This window comes from Mustela putorius, unplaced genomic scaffold (genome assembly GCF_011764305.1).
Source record: "Mustela putorius furo isolate JIRA1106 unplaced genomic scaffold, ASM1176430v1.1 tig00003988_pilon_pilon_pilon, whole genome shotgun sequence".
Classification (NCBI taxonomy): Eukaryota; Metazoa; Chordata; class Mammalia; order Carnivora; family Mustelidae; genus Mustela; species Mustela putorius.
The window spans coordinates 7,355,194-7,376,555 of NW_025422127.1; the positions used below are offsets into that span (position 1 = coordinate 7,355,194).

Sequence of the window (21,362 nt, forward strand, 5' to 3'; positions counted from 1 at the left end):
ACCTCTGCCCCTTTCTCTGTTGGTGATCTCTTGCTCGCTCTCTGCCAAAGACATAAATTCTTAAAAAAAAAAAAAAAAATCTTGTGAGTTCCTAGGGTCGGCCACTCACAGCCTGTTTGCCTCTCACACGTGTGTGGACAGCACCCTACACTCAGCCCAGTCAGCCACCCTGACACCCGCTGCCTCGACTGCACCCGGTCCTCCCTCCCCAGCCGCACCTTGCCCTTCCCCTGTCCTGCCCTCCCGCCTCCTCATTTGCTCTCCAGGTCTAAGGTTAGACACGCCTTCCTGTGGGATGCTTTCTTGGCTATCTCCCTCTGGGCTTGGCTGCCTTTAATCACTTTTACAGTAACTTCCTTAAGTGTCCATAACGCCCTCTAGACTCTAAACTCCCAGAGGGCAGGAGCCAGGTTTGTTTGCTTCCCAGGTTTCTTCCCCAACACCCAGCAGACCATGGCTTATAAAACATGTCCTGAGTAATATTTCCTAAATGACTGAATCTGAATGGGAGTTATGTGGCCAAGGAGAAACCTCTGCCTATAAGGTCTTCCTTGATTAAGGTCTCAAAAGCCAACCAGAATTTGTTCTGATCTCCAGCCCAGTAATCTCCTTCTTACCAATAAAACGGTGCTTATCTTACAAACTTCCCTTTCACTCATTCATCTACTGGATACAGAAGTCTTTCTTAGGCTTTGGTTTGCCATCTTCCCTGAAAGGCAGACCCAAAACCCTTTTCTTTACTGCCCTGTTTGTTCCACAGAAATCCCTCAAAAGCCGGCCTCTGAAGGCAGCAGTTCTTGGAACCCTGGAGCCCGCTTTCACCGGGTGTGCACCTGCCCAGTGACAACACTGTCCGTAGGTTATACCACTCCCTGGAGGGCAGATTTGTTGCCATGGAGAGAGATGGGCTGGTAAGCAAAACCAAGCCAGCCCGGAGAGATTAAAAAAAAAAAAAAAAAAAAAAGTGGTGCCTTCGCACTCATACCTGTCAGCTGGCTTTGCAAAGCTTTATAAAAATAATCACAGTAGAGAAAACCAGTCAGAATGTTGCTAACAAGCAGGATATAAAACACAGATTAAAACTAAAAGCCCAACAGGAGAAAAATTAATTTAAGCTCAAATAAAAGAATCCAGAGGCACCTCGGTGCCTCAGTCGTTAAGCCTCTGCCTTCGGCTCAGGTCATGATCCCAGGGTCCTGGGATCGAGCCCCACATCAAGCTCTCTGCTTGGCAGCGGGAAGCCTGCCTCTCCCTCTCCCACTCCCCCTGCTTGTGTTCCCTCTTTCGCTGTGTCTCTGTCAAATAAATAAATAAAATCTTTTAAAAAAGAGAGAGAATCCAAATAACTGGATACCAAACAAGTCAAGGAAGAGAGAAACAGCCTCACTTCACTTTTTTCCTAAAGGAATATTTTTCATTGGGAAATATATGAAACATAGAAAAACAGCATCAAACACAGAGTAACAACAATAAATACCCATTACTGCTTAGTGATTAGTAGGCACTTCACTTTACAGAGATGCATGAAGTCAGTACTGTCGGAACCCCCATTTCACAGAGGAGGAAGCTGAGGCACTGAGAGGTTAAGAAACACAAGTCTAGAAAGGGGCAGAACCAGGATTTGGACTCAGGCAGTCTGACTCAGTTCCATGCTAGTAAGCACCAGGACTATGCTGCCTCTCAGTTTACACAGGAACAAACGCAAACAACAAATATGTAGTTTCAAAGCAGCATGCATAATCATGCACCTGCCATCTAGCTAAAGGAATAAGCACCAAAAAGTACCTTAGAAGCTCACAGTGGCCTTTTCTCAAGCACACACATACCCTTCCCTTCCCTTTCACCCCTTCTACCAACATAACTATTATCCTCAATTTTGGGTTAATTGGCATGCTTTTTGTTACAGTTTTAGTATCTATATACCTAAATGATATATTGTTAGTTTTCTACTTCATGTAAATAGAATCATAATATGTGCATTTTTTTTTTTTTAAGATTTTACTTATTTATCTAAGAGAGAGTGTGAGAGAGAGGAGAATTTTGGAGTCACAAGATATGCAAAGGCCCAACTTCTACAGATTCACAAAGCCATCTGTGCTACTCCGTTTTCTTAATTTGTGCCTCTCTGCTTACAGCAGTTGAGTGTTTTTAAAATACATTTACTGGCTATTAATGTTCTTCTGTGTCATGAGTGTTTGGTTTTTGCTCATTTTTCTACGGGTTGTTTGTGTTTCCTTTATCGACCTGTGAGAGTTCACTGTGTATGTCATGGCTATGAATCCCTCTTCACTGATACAAGTTGCAAAAATCTTTTCCCAGCTCGTGCTTGTCATTTTACTCTCTTTATGTTGTCTTTTCAAGAATGAAAAGTTTTAATGCTAGTTTTAATGCAGCTAAGGTTATCAATCTTTTATTGTCTGTGCTTTCTGGGTCTTCTTTAAGAAATCCTTCTCTAGGGGCACCTGGATGGCTCGGTGGGTTAAAGCCTCTGCCTCTGCCTTTGGCTCCGGTCATGATCCCAGGGTCCTGGGATCGAGCCCCACATCAGGCTCTCTGCTTAGCAGGGAGCCTGCTTCCTCCTCTCTCTCTGCCTGCCTCTCTGCCTACTTGGGATCTCTATCAAATAAATAAATAAAATCTTAAAAAAAAAAAAGAAATCCTTCTCTAAGATCATAAAGACAGTCTCTCCCAAAGTATTTTCTGTAAGTTGTATTTATTTTGCCTTTCACATTTAAGTCTAAATTTGCATGGACTTAATTTTAGTCTATGGTGTGAGGAAAGGATTCAATTTTTAATTTTTTCTATGCTGTTTTAATTCTTCTGATTTTGTCTTACTGTCTAGAAGGGTAAGACCCATACAGAAATGGCACAAACGTTCGTGGCATTTTGTTCTTCTACATACATCTTAGAATAAGGTTATGAAGTTGTATGAAAACCTCACTGGAATTCTAATTATAATTGTACTGCCTCTAAAGATCAGTAAGAGTGAATTAATATCTTCACAATGTACCTATGAAAGAATACACGTATCTTCATAATATCCTCACATTCACTTTGTGAATCTACAAATCTGACTACTCTAAGTACCTCATATAAATTGAATCATATACAGTATTTGTTTTGTGACTGAGTATCTCATTTGGTATAATGTCAATACCCACCACCCATTTTGTAGCGTCTGTGAGAATTTCATTCTTTTATAAGGCTGATTAATACTCCATTTCATTGTATTATACACCACATTTCCCTTACCCATTCATTCACTGGTGGACATATGACTTCCTTCCACATATTATAAATAACACTGCTATGAACATGGGTGTACAAATACCTGTTTGAGTCCCTGTTTTCACTTCTTTAGGGGTATATACCCAGAAGTGGATTGTTAAATCATATGATTATTATGTTTAACTTTTTACGGAACCATTATACTGCTTGCCATTTTATATTCTTAATAGTAATGCACAAGGGTTCCCATTTCTCCACATTCTCACCAACACTTGTAATTTTCTGTTTTTTTTTTTTTTTTCTTGTTGTTGTTGTTGTTCTTTTTGTTTGTTAAATAGCTATCCTCATGGGTGAGGTGGTATCTCATTTTGGTGCTGATTTGCATTTTCCTAATGTGTTAGTTGCTTTAAACAACAAACTTTGGCTTTATCATAAAAAAAATTTTTTTTTAATTTTTAATTGAATATAGTTGACATGCAGTATTATATTAGTTTTAGATACAAACATAGTGATTTGCAATTATGTATTATGAAATGCTCACCATAAGGGTACTTACCATCTGTCACCATACAAAATTACTATGATATTACTCACTACACTGCCTGTATTGTACTTTTCATCCTCACGATTTATTTTCTTTCTGGAAGTTTGCAACTCTCAATCCTGTCCACCTGTTCCTCCAGTCTCCCAACTCCCATCCCCTCAGGCAACCATCAGTTTGTTGCCTGTATTTATGAGTCTGTTTCTGTTTGACTGTTCCTTTGGTTTGTTTTTTAGATTCCACATTAAAGTGAACTCATATGGTATCTGTCTTTCTTGGATTTAGTTCACTTAGCGTAATGCCCTCCAGGTATGTTGTTAAGAATGGCAAGATGCCCGCCTTTTTTATGGATGAGTAATATCCCATTGTGTATATACACCACATGTTCTTTGTCCATTCATCAGTGGACATTGAGGCTGCTTCCATATCTTGGCTACTGCAAGTAAAACCAATCATACTGTTTGTTTTTAATTTTTTGAGGAACCGTGCATACTGTTTTCCATAGTGGTTGTACCGATTCACATTTCTACCATTAGTACAGGCGTGTTTCCTATTCTTTACATCCTTGCCAAACTTGTTATTTATCTTTTTGATAAATAATGATAAATAATAAATATTTCTGTTGTTAGGTGCTATCTCATGCTGGTTTTGATTTGCATGTCCCTGATGATTAGTGATATTGAGCATCTTTTCATTTGTCGTTTGGCCATCCGTAAGTCTTCTTTGGAAAAATGTCTAGTCGGGTCTTTTGCCCAATTTTTTATTCCCCTGGAGTGTTGAGTTACAGGAGTTCTTTATATAGGGTATTAACCCTTTATTAGATATATCAATGACTGTAAAAATCTTCTCCCACTCAGTAGGTTGCCTTCTCATTTTGTTGATGGTTTCCTTTGCAGTGCAACAGCTTTTTAGTTGGATGCTGTCCCAATTGTTTATTTTTGCTTTTGTTTTCCCTTGCCTGGGGAAACACATCCAGAAAAACATTGCTAAGGCCAAGAGTTTATGGCCTATGTTTTCTTTTAGGAGTTTTATGGTTTTAGGTCTTTAATCTATTTTGAATTTATAAGATATAAATAAGTATAAATATGGTATAGGAAAGTGGCCCAGTTTCATTCTTTTTCATGTAGCTCTCCAGTTTTCCCAATACCATAAGGTGTACATTCTTGCCTCTGTAGATTGAGTATTAAAATGTGGCCTTATTTCTGGACTCTCTATTCTGTTCCCTGTGTAACTATTTTTGTGTCAGTACCATACTGTTTTAATGACTACAGCTTCATAGTATATCTTGAAATTTGGGATTGTGATATCTCCAGCTTTGTTTTTTCTTCTCAACATTGCTTTGGCAATTTTTCTGTGGTTCCATACAAACTTTAGGATTATATGTTCTTGTTCTATGAAAAATACTTTTGGTATTTTGATAGAGATTGCACTGAATCTATAGATTGCTTTGAGTGGTACAGATATTTTAATAATATTTGTTCTTCTAATCCATGAACATGGAATGTTTTTCCATTTCTTTTTGTCTTCTTCCATTTCTTTCATCCATGTCTTACAGTTTTCAGAGTATAGGTCTTTACCTCCTTGGTTAAATTTATTCCTAGGTATTTTATTCCTTTTGATGCAATTGTAAATGGGACTGTTTTCTTACATTCTCTTTCTGCTAGTTTGTTATCAGTGTAGAGAAACTCAACAGATTCCAGGATATTGATTTTGTATTTTGCAACTTAATTCATTTATCATTTATTTTTATTGAATATTTGTTATCTGTTTTATTATCTATATTTTTTTCAATTACTTCTGTGTTTATTCTGCTATTTCACTTCTTAAATTTAGATGCTATTATAAAACATAAGGGCAGGGGCACCAGGGTGGCTCAGTGGGTTAAATCCTCTGCCTTTAGCTTGGGTCATGGTCTCAGGGTCCTGGGATTGAGCCCCGCATTGGGCTCTCTGCTCAGCAGGGAGCCTGCTTCCTCCTCTCTCTCTCTCTCTCTCTCTCTCTGCCTGCCTCTCTGACTACTTGTGCTCTCTATCAAATAATAAATAAAAATCTTAAAAAAAAATAAGGGCAGCAGACCTAATATTTAAAATTAGGACCAGTGTTTACTAATAGCCTGCACTCAAAAACAGAACATATGGTCCACAAGTAGATACCTCCACTCCTTTGGCTCCTAGAATTTAGAAGTTATAAGAGGCCTTAGGTACATGTTTATGTGGTAATATAGACAGAACTAGCCCCATAACACAATTCAGTCCCTGAGGTCCTAGTCTGAGAAAATCTTTCTCTGTGCTAAGGAGTCTAGAGCTTGTGACCAGGGTTTTCTTGGGATATAGTGGGGAGTTCCAGAAAGAGCTATCTTATAACATAGAGGGGATATAGGTATTTCTGGCAGGTCAGGGGTGAGTGGAATCTTTATCTATGCATAGCTTATTCAGTTACACCAAAATTAAGAAATAAAAGGCTCGAAGTTCAGCCTTTTTAAGTTTTGATATGTAGCATCTTCCATTATTCAAACTCAAGTAATCTTTTATTTAAGATTTATTTATTTGAGAGAGAGAGAGAGAGAGAGAGTGTGAGAACAAGCATGCACATGAGAAAGAGAGAGAGAAACTCAAGCAGACTCTGTGCTGAGTGCAGACCCTGACATGGGGCCCCATTGCATGACCCTGAGATCACAACCTGAGCCAACCAAGTATTGGACACCCAACTGAATGTACCACCCATGTAGCCCCAAACCCAAGTAATTTCAAAGTTTTTGATTTATAAATTATGTAGAAGTTTGGTTTCTGATTCCATGTAGGTTTTACCTCCCTTGCTTAATTGAAAATTATACATTCTGTTTGTTTTCTATAGTTTTCTTAGCTACTTAAACATATTTAGAGTCTAAAGTTAATCTCCTTTTTTTTTTTTTTTTAAAGATTTTATTTATTTGACAGAGATCACAAGTAGGCAGAGAGGCAGGCGGGGGAAGAAGAAGGCTCCTCGCTGAGTAGAGAGCCTGATACAGGGCTCGATCCCAGGACCTGGGCCAAAGGCAGAGGCCCCAACCCACTGAGCCACCCAGGTGCCCCTAAAGTTAAACTCTTTTAAGAGAACCTCTTTTCTAACAGAATCATAGCACGCTGTAACTGATTTGCCAATCCCCCTTGCCAATTAATTGTTTTTATTTAGTATTTTAATTCTACCATTTTTAGTACCCCACATTAGACATTGTTTCTGTTTTGTATAGCCAATGTATCTACAAATTTACTAAGCTTTTACCTTAATAAGCCATTTTACTTCTCAGATCTTCCATCTGGGGCCATTTCCTTTTTTTTAATCTGAGTGCATCCTTTGGGATTTCCTTCAGAGCAGTTTGGTTGGTATTAAAATTCCTCAGGTTGTGTTTTGCCTAAAAATGTCTTTAATTTATCCTCTTTAATGATATTTTTACAACATATGAAAAATTCTTCCATATATGTTAAAAAAAACTTTCATGTTAATAAAATATTCTTAGACAACTGAAGATACAACTCCACTGTCTTTTGGATCCTATTGTTGTTTCTGAAAAGTCAGCTTTTGGTCTAGTTATTTATATAGATCTCTTTTGCCTTTCTTTCTGGCTGCTTTCATTATTTTGTTTGGTTAAAGTTCTTTTTTTTTTTTTTTTTTAAGATTTTATTTATTTATTTGACAGAGAGAAATCACACAAGCAGATGGAGAGGCAGGCAGAGAGAGAGAGAGGGAAGCAGGCTCCCTGCTGAGCAGAGAGCCCGATTCGGGCCTCGATCCCAGGACCCTGAGATCACGACCCGAGCCGAAGGCAGTGGCTTAACCCACTGAGCCACCCAGGCGCCCTGTTTGGTTAAAGTTCTTCAGTTTCATTATGAAGTACTAATAATTTCCATTTCTTTTGCTTAAGATCTTGGGCTTTCTGGATCTTCAGTTTACTATCATCATTCAACAATTATGGAACTTTTTCTTTTTCTTCTCATCTACAGTATTTCCTTTTTGGAATTGAGAGCATCTTAGGTCATTCCCCTAGACTCATAATCTCATTTTTATATTTTCCCTCTTCTTTGGCTCTCTGAGCCATATTCTGGACTATTCAATTTTCTAGCTTACCAGTGTTTTCTTCAGCTATCCCCAATCTGTTTAATGCACTGAATTTTTAACTCTCACTTTTATATCTGTAGTCTCCTGAAATTCCATTTCCTTATTTTTAAAATATGTATAGTCAATTTATAGTCTCTTGTCCTTATTCCCACTTTTAACACTTCTTTTAAAAAAAAAAAGATTTTATTTATTTATTTGACAGAGAGAGACAGAGAGAGTAAGAGGGGACACAAGCAGTGGGGAGGGAGAAACAGAGTTCCTGCAGAGCAGAGAGCCTGATGAAGGGCTCAATCCCAGGACCCTGGGATCATGACCTGAACTGAAGGCAGATGCTTAATGACTGAACCACCCAGGCACCTTCTATTTTCAACACCTTTAAAAATATTTCTGGGAAAAAAAAACAAACCCATTTCTGAAAAGTTAAAATATTTCCATTTTTGGCTGACAAATTCAAGAATGAAATACTTCTAGGTTACACTCCACTGTCTGCTGCTATTACTGGCTTTTACTCGTGGTGACTTGTTTCCTTGTGTTCTAAGTGAACGCTGCCTTTCTCCTGAGGTGACTTTTGTTCATTTCTGAGACTCACCTAGAGTTGTGTGGGATACTTACACTGCCATTACACTACAAGTGAAAACCTCCTCTAATTTTTCTCTCCTTTCCCTACATTTCTCAAAAGAAATCCTATCCCAATGGATAAAAATCAATGTCGGCAGCATTTGGTATTACTCTCCTGAAAAGGATCACAAATTGGATTATTCTCACTTTGGAATTATGAAGAAAGAATGTGAAAAACAGGCTGCTGAAGTATCTTACAAATCACATTCTCTACCGCTTGCATCTAGGTTCGACTTAAGGAGAATTTTTATTTGAGTGTGAAAGTACATCTGGTAAGAAACATTGTACCTTTTGCAGTTCCTAATCCATCCATATCCACTCCCAGCATTATTATTTCAGTCCCACAGTGAGAACTGGCTCGAGGATCAATCCAACCATTATCGAAATGCACAAACCTGTGAGGGTCATCTGGGTCACAGTTAGGAAGAAACTGAGTGACGGCTTCTGCCACTTCTTCATTTGATAAAACATCCCAGAGTCCGTCAGTGGCCAAGATCAGCACATCATCTGCTCCATGCTCATATCTGGAGAGATCGTAGACTCTTACCTGAAAAGAATGGGAACATTCCTACTTCAGAGGTAGAGAGCGCATTATTTCACACAACAAATGAGCTTCTGAATTCCTTTCTCATTTCCCCTCTCATTTCCCCTAGCCTAGGGGTTTTTAGGGACGTACTCTAAGGCGCTTGGTTGTGCAGCCAGCTCTGGGGCCAGGGGTAGCCTCCTTCAGAGACTTGCTGTATAGACATATGGGGCTCACCAGATGGGCTTCATAGTTGACAAGGAAGAATGGATTGGAAATGCAATGCCAGAGACACAGCTAGCACAATACCTATGATAAATACTGTGCTAGCCAGAAGAGCACTCAGAGCTTGCCCCCTTCCTTCCTTTGTACATCCATTCCGAAAATACTTAACTAAGGGCCCGCTCTGGGCCAGATGCTCTAAGTATAAAGACGGATAGCAGAGTTCCCTGCTTCTGGGCTCTGTCTGCGGGGGGGAGAGAAGGCCAGCCTTGCATCTTCGGTAGTTCCTCTGTGTGTATTTGTCTAGGACTGAGGAGATGCACTTATTTAATGGGCTCACAGGAATCACTTTTTGGTTGACTTGTTTGAGGCCCTGGGGGCAGGACTCCTCTCATGGAAGGACGGGGCTCAGAACTATACTCAGATTTGAGGGGCCTCAGTCTAGCCTCAGTTAGAAAGGACACATGCTAAGTCTGAGTCTCCAAACTGTATCTTGGCAAATGTGATGTCTTTCCTCATCCCTAGGACCTGGAATGATCCAGATATTTCAATATCCATCCATTCTTTCAGGAGAATGGTATAACCTTGACAAAACTAGAAAGAATAAAAATGAAGCAGTATCTGGTTTAGGTCACAACTCTATTTTCACCCAACTCTGGCAGCAAAAGAGCTTGGGGTTTCATTGCTATTCCCTCCTAATTTGGCAGAAACAGCCCCTATGTACACCACCCCATGAGCTAAGGAAAAACACAGGTCAGTGTCATTAATCTTCTAGTTCCTTCAACTCCTCCATTTCTCTCTCCTATCTTCTAAAAGCAAGTCTGAGTGAAAACTATAGGCCAGAGGAGGGGCAGGGAGAAGGAGGAGGTTGGAGTTTAAGCAGCCGTGTGCCCCATAACACACAGTCGGTGTTAGGTCATTGCAAACCTAAAAAGAATTCCATTCTAAGAGGCTTAGACGCTGCTCAAAACCACATCTTTGAAAGCCAAGCCTCCTACAGTTCAGAAAGGTTTGTTCAAGCCTGTGACACCCCGACATAGCCTACACCCAGCAGCAGAAATCAACAACATACTACACACCTACCCACAGAGCTCTTGGAAAATGAGCGCAGGTGAAAAGCAGCCTCCAGGTCCCACGCCTCTGTGGTCTGCTAACTAGGTGATAACAACTAGCTAGTGCCCCACACTCAGGGGAAGAGAACTCAGGGGTATCCTGGACTGGCTTTTAACATTGCCTCAAAAGGGATGTCCACTTCAAGGGTAAGTTTACCTCCTAGAGAAGGCACTGTGCCTTATGAAGCCAAATTGAAGAAAACAACAAGGGGAATCTTTAGTTTACAGCAGACTGGAAAATCCCAAATGCCCGAATTCTATCTTCAGGCCACTGAACTCATGTGGTCCAGTTTTCACTCCAAGGAACCTACCAAATCCCCTTTGGTGTATTTTCTTGTGATTCCTGGGTGTCACAAATATTACAGCAGTGCTTCTCAAATGCTAACGTGCCTAGGAGTCCGGGGGGGATCCTGCTAAAATGTGGACTCAAATTCAGCTCTGGGTATGGCTAGAAAGGCTGCATTTCTAGCTCACTCCCGCATGATGCCGATGCCCTGGGTCCCGGAACCACACTCTGAGTAGTGAGGCTGAATGGGATTCCTACTGGCCCAGGCTTGTGAGCAAGGGAATCCAGGGCTTGGTGGCCTCCGTGATGCCTCCAGCCTGTCCTCTGTGGCAGGCTTTAGAGAGGACAGCAAATGTTGGCTCTGGGTTCCCCAGTCCTGGCTCACTGTATTATTTCCAGGATGGAATGATTCTGCTAGCTTCCTACTGGGGTATACGTACAATACATTTCTGTGAAAATCTGAACTCCGCAGAATAAAAAAGGTTATGGGAGGTGGGGTGCTGATGTCAGACATCCCAGTTCCAATCTCATGCCTGTAGCTAAGTAGGATATTCTATCTGTCTTCTAGCTCCTTCTAAAAAGAAGGATTTCTAGGTCTGAAGATAACCTCCATTTAATTTCAGGACTACCCTGGGTTTAGGATGCCAGAATCCCTTCAGGTGCTTTCCTGCTGGCCAAAAATATGTAGAGATTCGAGTTGTGTAATCTTAAGTCATCCTGCCCACTACTCAAATGGAAGTCTAGCCAGCAGAATGGGTGTGGATTGGTGCACGGAAACACGTTAGAAAATGCTCTCTTCAATACCATCAATAATCTGAATCCTTCCCTAATTCCACTGTTCACATTTCCACACACAGTTCTCTAATGCAGTTTCATTAGCCAACATGAAAATCCTTTCAAAACCATTCTCAAGTATTTTTAATGTAAATAATAAAAAGCTGGTCTCAACCCTGTTCCCTGAGGCACTCCCCAATTAACATCCTTTTAGGTTTTTATTGCTACCCTTTATTTCCTGCCCTTTAGCCAATTTCCAAAGGACCCTGCCAACTTTCCACTTACAACTCGTGTCTTATACATTAACCTGTGATGCAGAACATTTTGTGAGAAAGCTCTCAGAAAAACCGGGCTGCAGCACAGGACAGCCCGCTGCATGCCTATACTCCCAGAGGCAAGGGCTCCAGAGGATTCTGCCAGGCTCTGGACTCTTCTCCCTGAAGTTGCCGTTGGCCTTCCTCTATCAGACCACACTCACCTCTCAAAGTTCCCTCTTCATTCTGTAAATAGTTTCTTGATATTCCAGGAAGCCGCACATTTAACTAATGGCTCTGAGGCTCCCCAGGACCCAGACACCAGGAAGAGTGTCTCTGCGGGGCCCAGTAGGGGAGACATGTACTATGCAAATGCCTCTGTCTGAAGGAGAGCTGGGGAATGAGGTCAGGGCTTCTTGTGGCTCCTTCCAATGTTCCTGGCTGCCAAGAAGGAAGAGAAAGGCCACAGGAATCGTTGAGATTCTTGCAGTCTTTGAGAACAATGTAATTTGAGCAGCTGAGAGACGGGGCCAGTGTGGATCTGTCTGCCCACCTAGAAGCACCTTCATGTGTTTACTGAGCACTTACTATGAGCCAGCTACTTTTCTAGGCACTGCAGATACAGCTGTGAGGTCTCTCACAGCTTCTTTGGAGGGTGGGAAGGGGAGAGGAAGAGGGAGAGAAACAGTCTTCAGCAGGCTCTATGCACTGGGAGCCGGATGTGGGGCTCGTTCTCATGATCTTAAGATCATGTCCCAAGCCAAAATCAAGAGTCAGAGGCTTAACCGACTGAGCCATGCAGGTGCCCCTCAGTTCCACAAAACTTCTACACTAGTAGATTAGACAGATACACAAACTCCAATGTCAGAAGAGGAAGGATAGGTGCTCTGAGGAAATGTCGGAGTAAGAAGAACGACAAGATGGGGTCACTGAGTGACAGATATTCAGGAAGGCACGTGATATAATAAGCACTGGGTCTTACATAAGACTGACGAGTGACTGAACTCTACCTTTGAAAACAATAATACATTATATGTTCATTAATTGAATTTAAAATAAAAAAAATAAGAAAAATGATAAGAGAGTCCTTCTAGAAGACCTGGCTATAGCAGGCCTCTCTGGGAAGGCACTGTTTGAACAAAGATCTCAACAAGGGAGGTTACTTCGCACAGGTCCCTTCCTGTGCCTCCCGTTCCTTCCTCTGGACGTGGTGTTAGACTGGGGGGTGCAGTGCCCCCCCTTTGCTGCCATCCTGAAGGAAACCAACAAGCAGGGTCCATTCCTCTTCCCCAGTCTTTGTAGTCACAAGCCCACACCCCCCGCCCCCAGCACAGCTCTTCCCTAGCTGTACCTGTTTGGGTCCCCTTGTTTGTCTCTGCCACAAGATCATGCTCAAACTCTCCTATGCCTAAGAATCACCTGGGGCTGGGGCGCCTGGGTGGCTCAGTCAGTTAAGCATCTGCCTTCGGTTCAGGTCATGATCCCAGGTTCCTGGGATTGAGCCCCGCATCGGGCTCCCTGCTCAGCAAGAGGCCTGTTTCTTCCCCTCCCTCTGCCATTCCGTCTGCTTGTATACTCTTCTGTCAAATAAATAAATAAAATCTTTAAAAAAATAGAAAAGAAGAAGAAGAATCACCGGGGGTGCTTACCCAATAACTTGAGATTCAAGGGCCCACCTTTAACATTCTGATTGTGTCAATTTGAACCCAGGCATCAGCTTTAGACAAAGGCCAGGTAATTCCAATGCAAGTGGTGGGGGAGCCTTGCCTCAGAAACAGGGTCAGAGGCAGTAGGCTCCTCAAGGGGAAAGGTCTGAGCTGCCCTCTCTGTTTCTATCCCCAGAACACAGAACAGGGAGCTAGCATTTAGGGAGCATTCAATAAGCAGCCAAGAGAAGCATCTGCCTCACTGCACATCTACCCTTGTTCTGCTGACCGCGAACACACAGTGACTTGGGCCTCTTCTCTCCCCTCCCCAAACCCACCCTCTGGCCAGAGATCCCACTTTGCATTTCTTCTCGTGCTCACAGTATTTTTCATAGTAAGTAACAATAGATCTTCGGGACATACTTGCTGAGACAAAGAAGAAATGCGAGGAAGGGAGGAAGAAAAATCATTCCGCGTCAGAGATCTACTCAGAGGCTGCTCTAATCTGGTGACCGAGCGGATTTGACTTGTTACCTCTGCCACGTAGTCACCCGAATGCAGTGTGCTGAAACTTAACGGAAGTTGCAGACTCTCTCCTTTTCCTTCCCTGTCCTCACTGGATCTGCTGACAAAAAACTCAGTGTACAGGAGGGAGCAGGAGGGAATCTTGGGGCACAGAAGAGCCTTGGCCAATGTGCCCCTGAATGAGCCAAGTGCGGACTGCTGTCCCCAGGCTCCTGGTGGCAGAGCACTTAGAGATGTCCTTAGTGTCATCACTAGGCACTGGCGGACACAGGCGCTTGCGACAAGCAAGCTTTCATCCAGTCCCACCACACAGGGCTTGGCCGCAGGCTGCTGCTTCAGCGTTTGTGGAAAATGTGTGTTTGCCTCTCCGCTCTACTACAGAGGAACCTTCAGTGGCATGTTAAGATAGTTCACATGGGTGTAAGCCGATGGAGGCTTCTCGAAGCTACTTTTAAAAAGATCCCATCAATTCTTCCATTTGTCAGATCTGGGCTGCTTCTCTAGGATGCCCTTGTGGCTTTTACAGCTTTATCAACTCCGCCAATTCACCAACCTTTTTTCCCTCTGAAGCACACAGCAGAGGCCCATGAGCTTGCACAACTCAGGCCTGGCTTTTTGGGAGGAACAAGAGCCCTGTCTTTGGGATCAAAAGCCCCCACTTCAGGTCTCTGCTTCTAACCACCTTTGGGACTTAAGAGAAGCCATTTATCTTCTTTTTCTTTCTTTCTGAAGATTTTATTTATTTATTTAACAGAGAGAGACTGCAAGTAGACAGAGAGAGGAGAAGAAGCAGGCTCCCTGCTGAGCAGAGAGCCTGATGCGGGGCTCGATCCCAGGACCTTGAGATTATAACCTGAGCCAAAGGCAGAGGCTTAACCCACTGAGCCACCCAGGCGCCCCACCACTTATTTTCTTTTGTTCTCAATCTTCTCATCTCTGAAATAATTGTTTAAAAAAATATATATATATATGATAGCATCTGCTTCACTTCTCTCACAAAGCTCTTAGGAAGATCAAATGAGGTGACATGGAAGGAAACCAAAAATTCTAATGTACCACATGTTATTATCTTAGGGCATTGATCTCTGGGCAGTCCACCTGAAAGTAAGCTAGTATGTGGAAGGAGAGGGTTCAGAGTGGGCTCAAGGGCCTTGGAGTTCAAGGACAAGTCTCTTTTAAAATAACAGTGATTGGGACTCTTAATAGTGTTCTTGGCAGGAAAGCCAGATGGTTCCCAAGATAAGGATGATGACAGGTAGTAGAAAATAAGGAGAGGACAAGGTCTTATCCTCTCTACCCCATGTAGCCAACTCAAAAGCTCAACCTAGAGAACTTTGAATATGGCACTTGTACCCAAAAACCCCTAAAACTCCACCATATTTCCTTGTGGTTCAGTCTTATGAACGAAGCCGATTATTTCAATGCTAGCATTCTGGAAAGCCACCAAGACAGCATGCAGAGTCTCTCTTGTGACCCTATCTCCACGGTGTCATGAAACACACATTGAATTTGGTGGCAAAAGACTTGGGTTTGAAACCCACCTCTGTTCCTTAAAATTTAGGCAAAACCACCTGGTTGTTCACATTTTCAAAGTCTACTGACCACCTGTAGGGAATGTGGAAGGCAGCAGTGACTCATCACATGGCATGTGAGGAGGAAGGAGTGGGATCACATGTCTGACACACAGTGGGAGCTTCAGGGGCCAAAGCCTGGGGAGGGGAGAGAGGGCGGGTGTGCTTGGGCAGCTTTATACCATCTGGTTTGGCCACAGCACTGGATTTTCACTGAGGAATGGTGAGGGAGAAGATACAAAACTTCAGTGTCTCTGTAGTGAAATGAAGGGTTAGGATGCGGTGGTCGCTGGGGATGCTTACGGCATTAATGTTCTCTGACTCATCATAGGAGGAATTAGGGCTGTATGTGACGGGCCCCATGACCTCGGAGCATCTGACTGCAAATGCATCAAGGGACATTTAAATATTACAAATACTCTGGCTACCCACGCTCCCCAAAAGGAGCCGGCTCTCTGGGCTGTGGGCATAATTTTATATTTGAAATATACCACAGATATTCTTGTGGGTTTGCTTTTCCTTTTGCAGTCTGCAGACAAAGTAAACATGTGACTTTTGAGGATGGATACAACTTAATAGCTGAAATGTTTCTATATCAGTGGAAGTATTAGGTAAGAAGCCTGAAGCTGAACCCAGTGCTACCGGCTGGCCACTCTAGCAGGAGGCTTTCGTTTTCTCCTCATGAGACCAGTGCTTTGCAGCTCAGTGAGGTAATAAGCCATAGGAAGGAATTTCCTTTACATGCTGGGCTACTCCAATGATCTACTCCTTTCTTTGGTCTTTCACTGTCTTGTGCACCACGAAGTAAAGGCTTAGTGAATGAATCAGTGAATGAATGGCTTGAATCTAGCTTATCGATCATCTGAGGAATAAGTCTGTATTCATTAAAATGCCCATTTACAGAGCTAAAGGTCAGAAGAAACCTCAGTCTGTGAGTGAATGCCTGTGGGTGCAGTGTAGGTGGACTGAGTCGTGTCAACTCCAGTGAGGACACACACAGAGTGACCCTGCATCCCAGTGTGCATGAGATAGTTTTGGTTTGTGCTGTTTTCCCAGCATAATTATTAAAGATGTCCACACTGACTCTCAAAAATGTCCTGGTTGAGAGGGTAAGTCCTCTCACCACCTGACGAAGAAATAACAAAAAGTCTGCTACTTCCGGCCATTGGGACCTAACAAAACCACATAACCAGACTGTGTTATTGCTGCACAGGACTTTTTGCATCATGGCAGGATTTCAGAGATCTCCAGGGAGCAGGAGAGTGAGTTACTATGTATCTCACTTCAGGAAAGAAGACATAATGTGTCTGACCACACATGGTCCAAGAACACTCAAATAATAAAAAAATATAAACAGATGTTAAAGAGTGGTCTTCAGGGGTGCCTGGGTGGCTCTGTCAATCAAGCGTCTCACTCTGAATTTCGGCCCAGGGCATGATCTCAGGGTTGTGAGATTGAGCCCCACATCGAGCTCCATGCTTGGTGTGGAGCCTTCTTAAGATTCTCTCTCCCTCTCCTCTGCTCCCGCACCCCCCCCCCCGCCACTTCTCTCTTGCACTCTCAAAGGAAAAAAAAAAAAAAGATCTTCAAACATCACAGCCAATGATGCCATGCTTGCCTATGATCTGCTGAATGGTCTGGTGGCCACTGAGGTATGGATGTCATTTTATGTCAGTGAGATCACAGGCATGCATCTTCTTTATACATGATTAAATCTGTTTTTCTTTTTTATTCTTATTTTTTACATTAAACCGTACACCCACATAGAGCTTGAACTCAGGACCCCAAGATCAAGAGTCTCATGCTCTACCAACTGAGCCAGCCAGGTGCCCTGGGATTTGCATTTTTAAACAAACTTCTCAAACTATTCTGTGTGTAATGCAATAAATAAATGCAAAAAAAAAAAAGATACTACATGTTTAACTGAAACATTCAAGTGAAATTATTATTTTTTAGAAGGGGATCAGAGCAAAATAATCTCCAATGAGAAGAAATATTTGACACAATAGAGAGGTTGGCTCCCTTGTGTGACCATAAATTTTGAGTTGCCAAGTCAGAATTTTTGGTGTCAAAGTAAATGTCAAATTCTGGTTTTATTCAAATAGCTAGTTACTTCCCAAGTCATTTCCCCATGGAAACAAGCCAGGAAAATGTCACATGCACACACACAAGTGATTTTTACAGCTAGACCAGAGAGTTAGAGATGCAGATGGAGGACAAGTGAAGTCACAGAATCTTTCCTAGATGTAGGTCAGACGGCACCTTAGTCAAATAAAAGCAGCTTCTCTATACTCTTTTAATGGGATTCCCCACCCCATCCCACACATATTTTCAAAGTGGTGGTGATGGTGGTGGTGAAAGGGGAGCAGACAGCCTCCAAGAGTAAAGCACCCCAACTGAAAAGATGCGGGAGATGTTGGCAGAAGGGCACAGACTTCCAGTTAGAAGACCAGGGGTACCAAGGCCAGCATGGGAACAGTATTTACACATGACCTGCAGATGCTGTGTTTTACACACACACACACACGTATATGTATATACATTTTATGTATCTATGTATATGCATAAAATATATACACATCTATATATATTACTATATTATATACTTAAAGGTGCTGAGAGTAAAGCTCTCATATTATTCTCAGCACAAGAGAAGCAGAAATGATCTGATGTGACAGGGCTATGGTGCTAATTATTTTGTAATATATGTACACAACTGCATCAAATCAATACATTGTATACTTTAAGCTTATACAATGTTACACATCAATTGTATCTCAGTAAAACTAGAAAAAGAAAACTGCCAAACACAATTGTTCTAGACTACCAAAGCATCCCTAGCTAGAACTCACCATTTTTCTTTTGTAGGAGTAGCCATAGTTTGTGAGGCCTGAAATTTATACAATTTTAGCAGCTCTCTTCACAAAAAAGAATACAGAAACAATTATGAATAAAAACACAGATATTAATGTGTTTATTTAAAGTGAGAACAGCACCTGAAGGACTCAGTGGGTTGTGTCCAGCTCTTGGTTTCTGCTCAGGTCATGATCTCAGGGTGGCAGGACTGAGCCCCATATCAGGCTCTGCACTCAGCGGGGAGACTGCTTGGGATTCTCTCTCTCTCTCTCTCCCCCTCTGCCCCTCCCTCCTGCATGCACACATACACTCTCTAAAAAAAATAAATCTTTTAAAAAATAAATAAATAAAATAAAAATAATAAGAGAAGAAGGAGCACCTGGGTGGCTCAGTCATTTACGTGCCTGTCTCTTGGTTTTAGCTTATGTTATGATCTCATGGGTCATGAAATCGAGCCCCAGGTCAGGGGCATGCTCAGCAGGGAGTCTGCTTGAAAGTTCTTTCCCTCTGTCCCTCACCCCACTTCCTCTCTCTCAAGTAGATAAAAAAATCTTTTTTTTTTTTTTCTAAATGAAGGAAGAAACTGTAATAAGTTCCTGAACCATGGAAAATGAGGTCCCTTTCTTTTGAGAAATGTTTACAAAGAAATGATTCCTGACTGTAACCTTGCCTCTCCTCCTCTCACCTAGAACATTCTACATTTCCTAGCAATAACCAGAACTCAGTAAGGGTTGGTCCAAGTGAAGATAACTTATGTTTAATTAGCTTCTTTGTAAATCTGCCTCCATACTGATAACTAGATTAACCCTGTTAACTAGCTAAACAGCTAACTAATCAATTTACATTAGTTTGCACTGGAATGATAGCTGATTATTCCTCTAATCTTCAAGATTTCACAGCAGGGAGAGTACTTCTACAGAGCCTCTATCAATTCCTGCCCTCCCTGTACAAGCACACTGTTTCACCCGTGAAAAGATGGATTCCAATTCCCCTCTCCCAAAATATGGACCAGCCTTAGTGATATCCCTGACCACTAGTATGTGACGGAGATGATAGTTCTAGGCCTTCTGAGGCTGGGGTTTTTTGTTTGTTTATTTGTTTTTTAAGATTTCTTAATTTATTTTAAGGATGGAAGGGCAGGGAAGGGGACAGAAGGAGAGGGAGAGAATCTTAAGAGGACTCACCACTGAACACAGAGCCTGACGTGGGGTTCAATCCCTCCGCCCTGATAACCTGTCCTGAGCTGAAATCAAGAGTCAGGTGCTTAACTGACTGAGCCACCCAGATGCCCCTGAAGCTAGGTCTTGTGTTTTTTGGTGGGCTTTTTTGTTTGTTTGTTTTTAAGATTTTATTTATTTGACAGAGAGAGACACAGTGAGAGAGAGGAACACAAGTAGGGGCAGTGGGAGAGGGAGAAGCAGGCTTCCCACCAAGCAGGGAACCTGATGCGGGGCATGATCCCCAAATCCTGGGATCATGACCTGAGCCAAGGCAGACACTCAATGACTAAGCCACCCAGGCGCCCCGGGGCTAGAAGAAGGCTTAAAAAGCCTTATAATTTCTGCTTGGCAGTCTTGAACCACTCACTCTTGAGCTTTTTTTTCCTCATAATCCAGCTGCCATGCTATGAAAAGCTGAGACCCCATGAAGAGGCCATGTGTAGCTGCCCCAGCCGAACTTCCAGCTGATAGCCAATGTCCGCTGCCAGCTACATGAGCGAGCCATTTTGGACTTCCAACCCATCTAGTCTTCAGATAACTCTAGCCCCAGCTGACATCCAACTGTAACATGAGACTCCCAGACAGAACCACCTAGCTGAGCCCAGCCAAGTCACAGATCTATGAAAGGTAAGAACATATAAATACAGATAATACACTGTTCTGTCAAGACTCGAGGTTCTAGGGGGGTTTGTTCGGCAGTCCACAGAGGCACAAGGCACTGTAGTGTGAGAGATCACTTCTAGGCCCTCTCCCGCTATAGGGCTAGGGAGATGGGATGGGACACTGGGCTCCCCTAGAGTTTTCTCCTTGGTTTCTATCTGTCCATAAGCATCACTTGTTCCCCTTGCTCCTGTCCTCCAACAGGCAAATGTTAGGAATAACACTTTCTGTGGGGTGTGGAGAAGAGAGCCACAGCTATCGAGCCGGTAAATTAAATCTGGGTAGAGTAGAAGAACAAGAACAACATTTCGGTCTGAAATCCAAATGATAGTTTCTAGTCTAACTTTATACTGGTTATAAAGTTATTTTCATCCCAGGCACTGGTGGCTGTGTTTTTAATTGTTCAGAAAACTCAAAGGGAAAGGGAAAAAGGGAAAAAGGTATAAAATTAGGTTTCTTCCTCAGTCCCCCAAAAGCAACACCTTTCCCTTTTCCTAGGCTAGAAAGCAGTGAATTTTTAATTTTTAGAAAATTGCACTCTGCCGCACCCTCTAAAACGGCCATGTTTTTGTTACATTTTTCTGTTGCTACATCTCTAAGATGCTCCTTGTTTTCATTTTCGCAGTCGCTGTCCTAGCGCCCATCCTCCTGCCAAAGTTTCAGTCTCCGGTCTGCCTCTCCTCACCCCTCCACCGCCCCCACACCCCCATCCATGTGCTGTGACAGGCTTCTACCCAACATTTAGCATGCTACTCCCCTTGCTTAAAGCTCAAGGCCCTCCACAATAATTAGTTTATTATATAGCTCATAGCCCATTGAGCTAAGCTTCCAAACTCAGTGACCTCATAAGATAAATTTTACTTCACACCAGACTCACTCCTGCCTCTTTTCTTGTTCTAGTTATCTAGTTATCTTCTTTACAGTATATGAGTCCCTCTCCCTTTTTGGAATTCCCTTCGTCTCTTAGAAAGCAGGAATCGCAGGGTTTATGGCTGATGATTCCTTCACTGGTCTCACATTCCAACTTGCGCCCAAATTCTAATTCTTTTGAGGACACGTTCCCTAGTGTTTGGCTCAGTAAACATGATTGGACTTATGATCTCTATGTAAAGAGCCAGTGAAATCTTGTGATCTTGATGGAATCAGAGAAAGACCAAGGAACTAATACTTATTGTGCCTGGGTCTGGCTAAGTACTTTATATATGTTTTTAATTTGTTCTGTTAAGTTTCT

At 42.4% G+C, this 21,362-nt stretch overlaps 1 protein-coding gene across 4 annotated transcripts in view; it reads right to left on the minus strand.

The window, feature by feature from the left end:
• The window catches only part of PPM1H (protein phosphatase, Mg2+/Mn2+ dependent 1H), a 255,777-nt gene that overhangs the window by 16,210 nt on the left and 218,205 nt on the right, over positions 1-21,362 (minus strand). For all 4 annotated transcript variants that reach the window (XM_045071604.1, XM_004766588.3, XM_045071605.1 and 1 more), the window contains one exon: positions 8,878-9,029. In XM_045071604.1, coding sequence (XP_044927539.1) covers positions 8,878-9,029 — 152 coding nt within the window. The remainder of the gene's footprint in view (positions 1-8,877; positions 9,030-21,362) is intronic.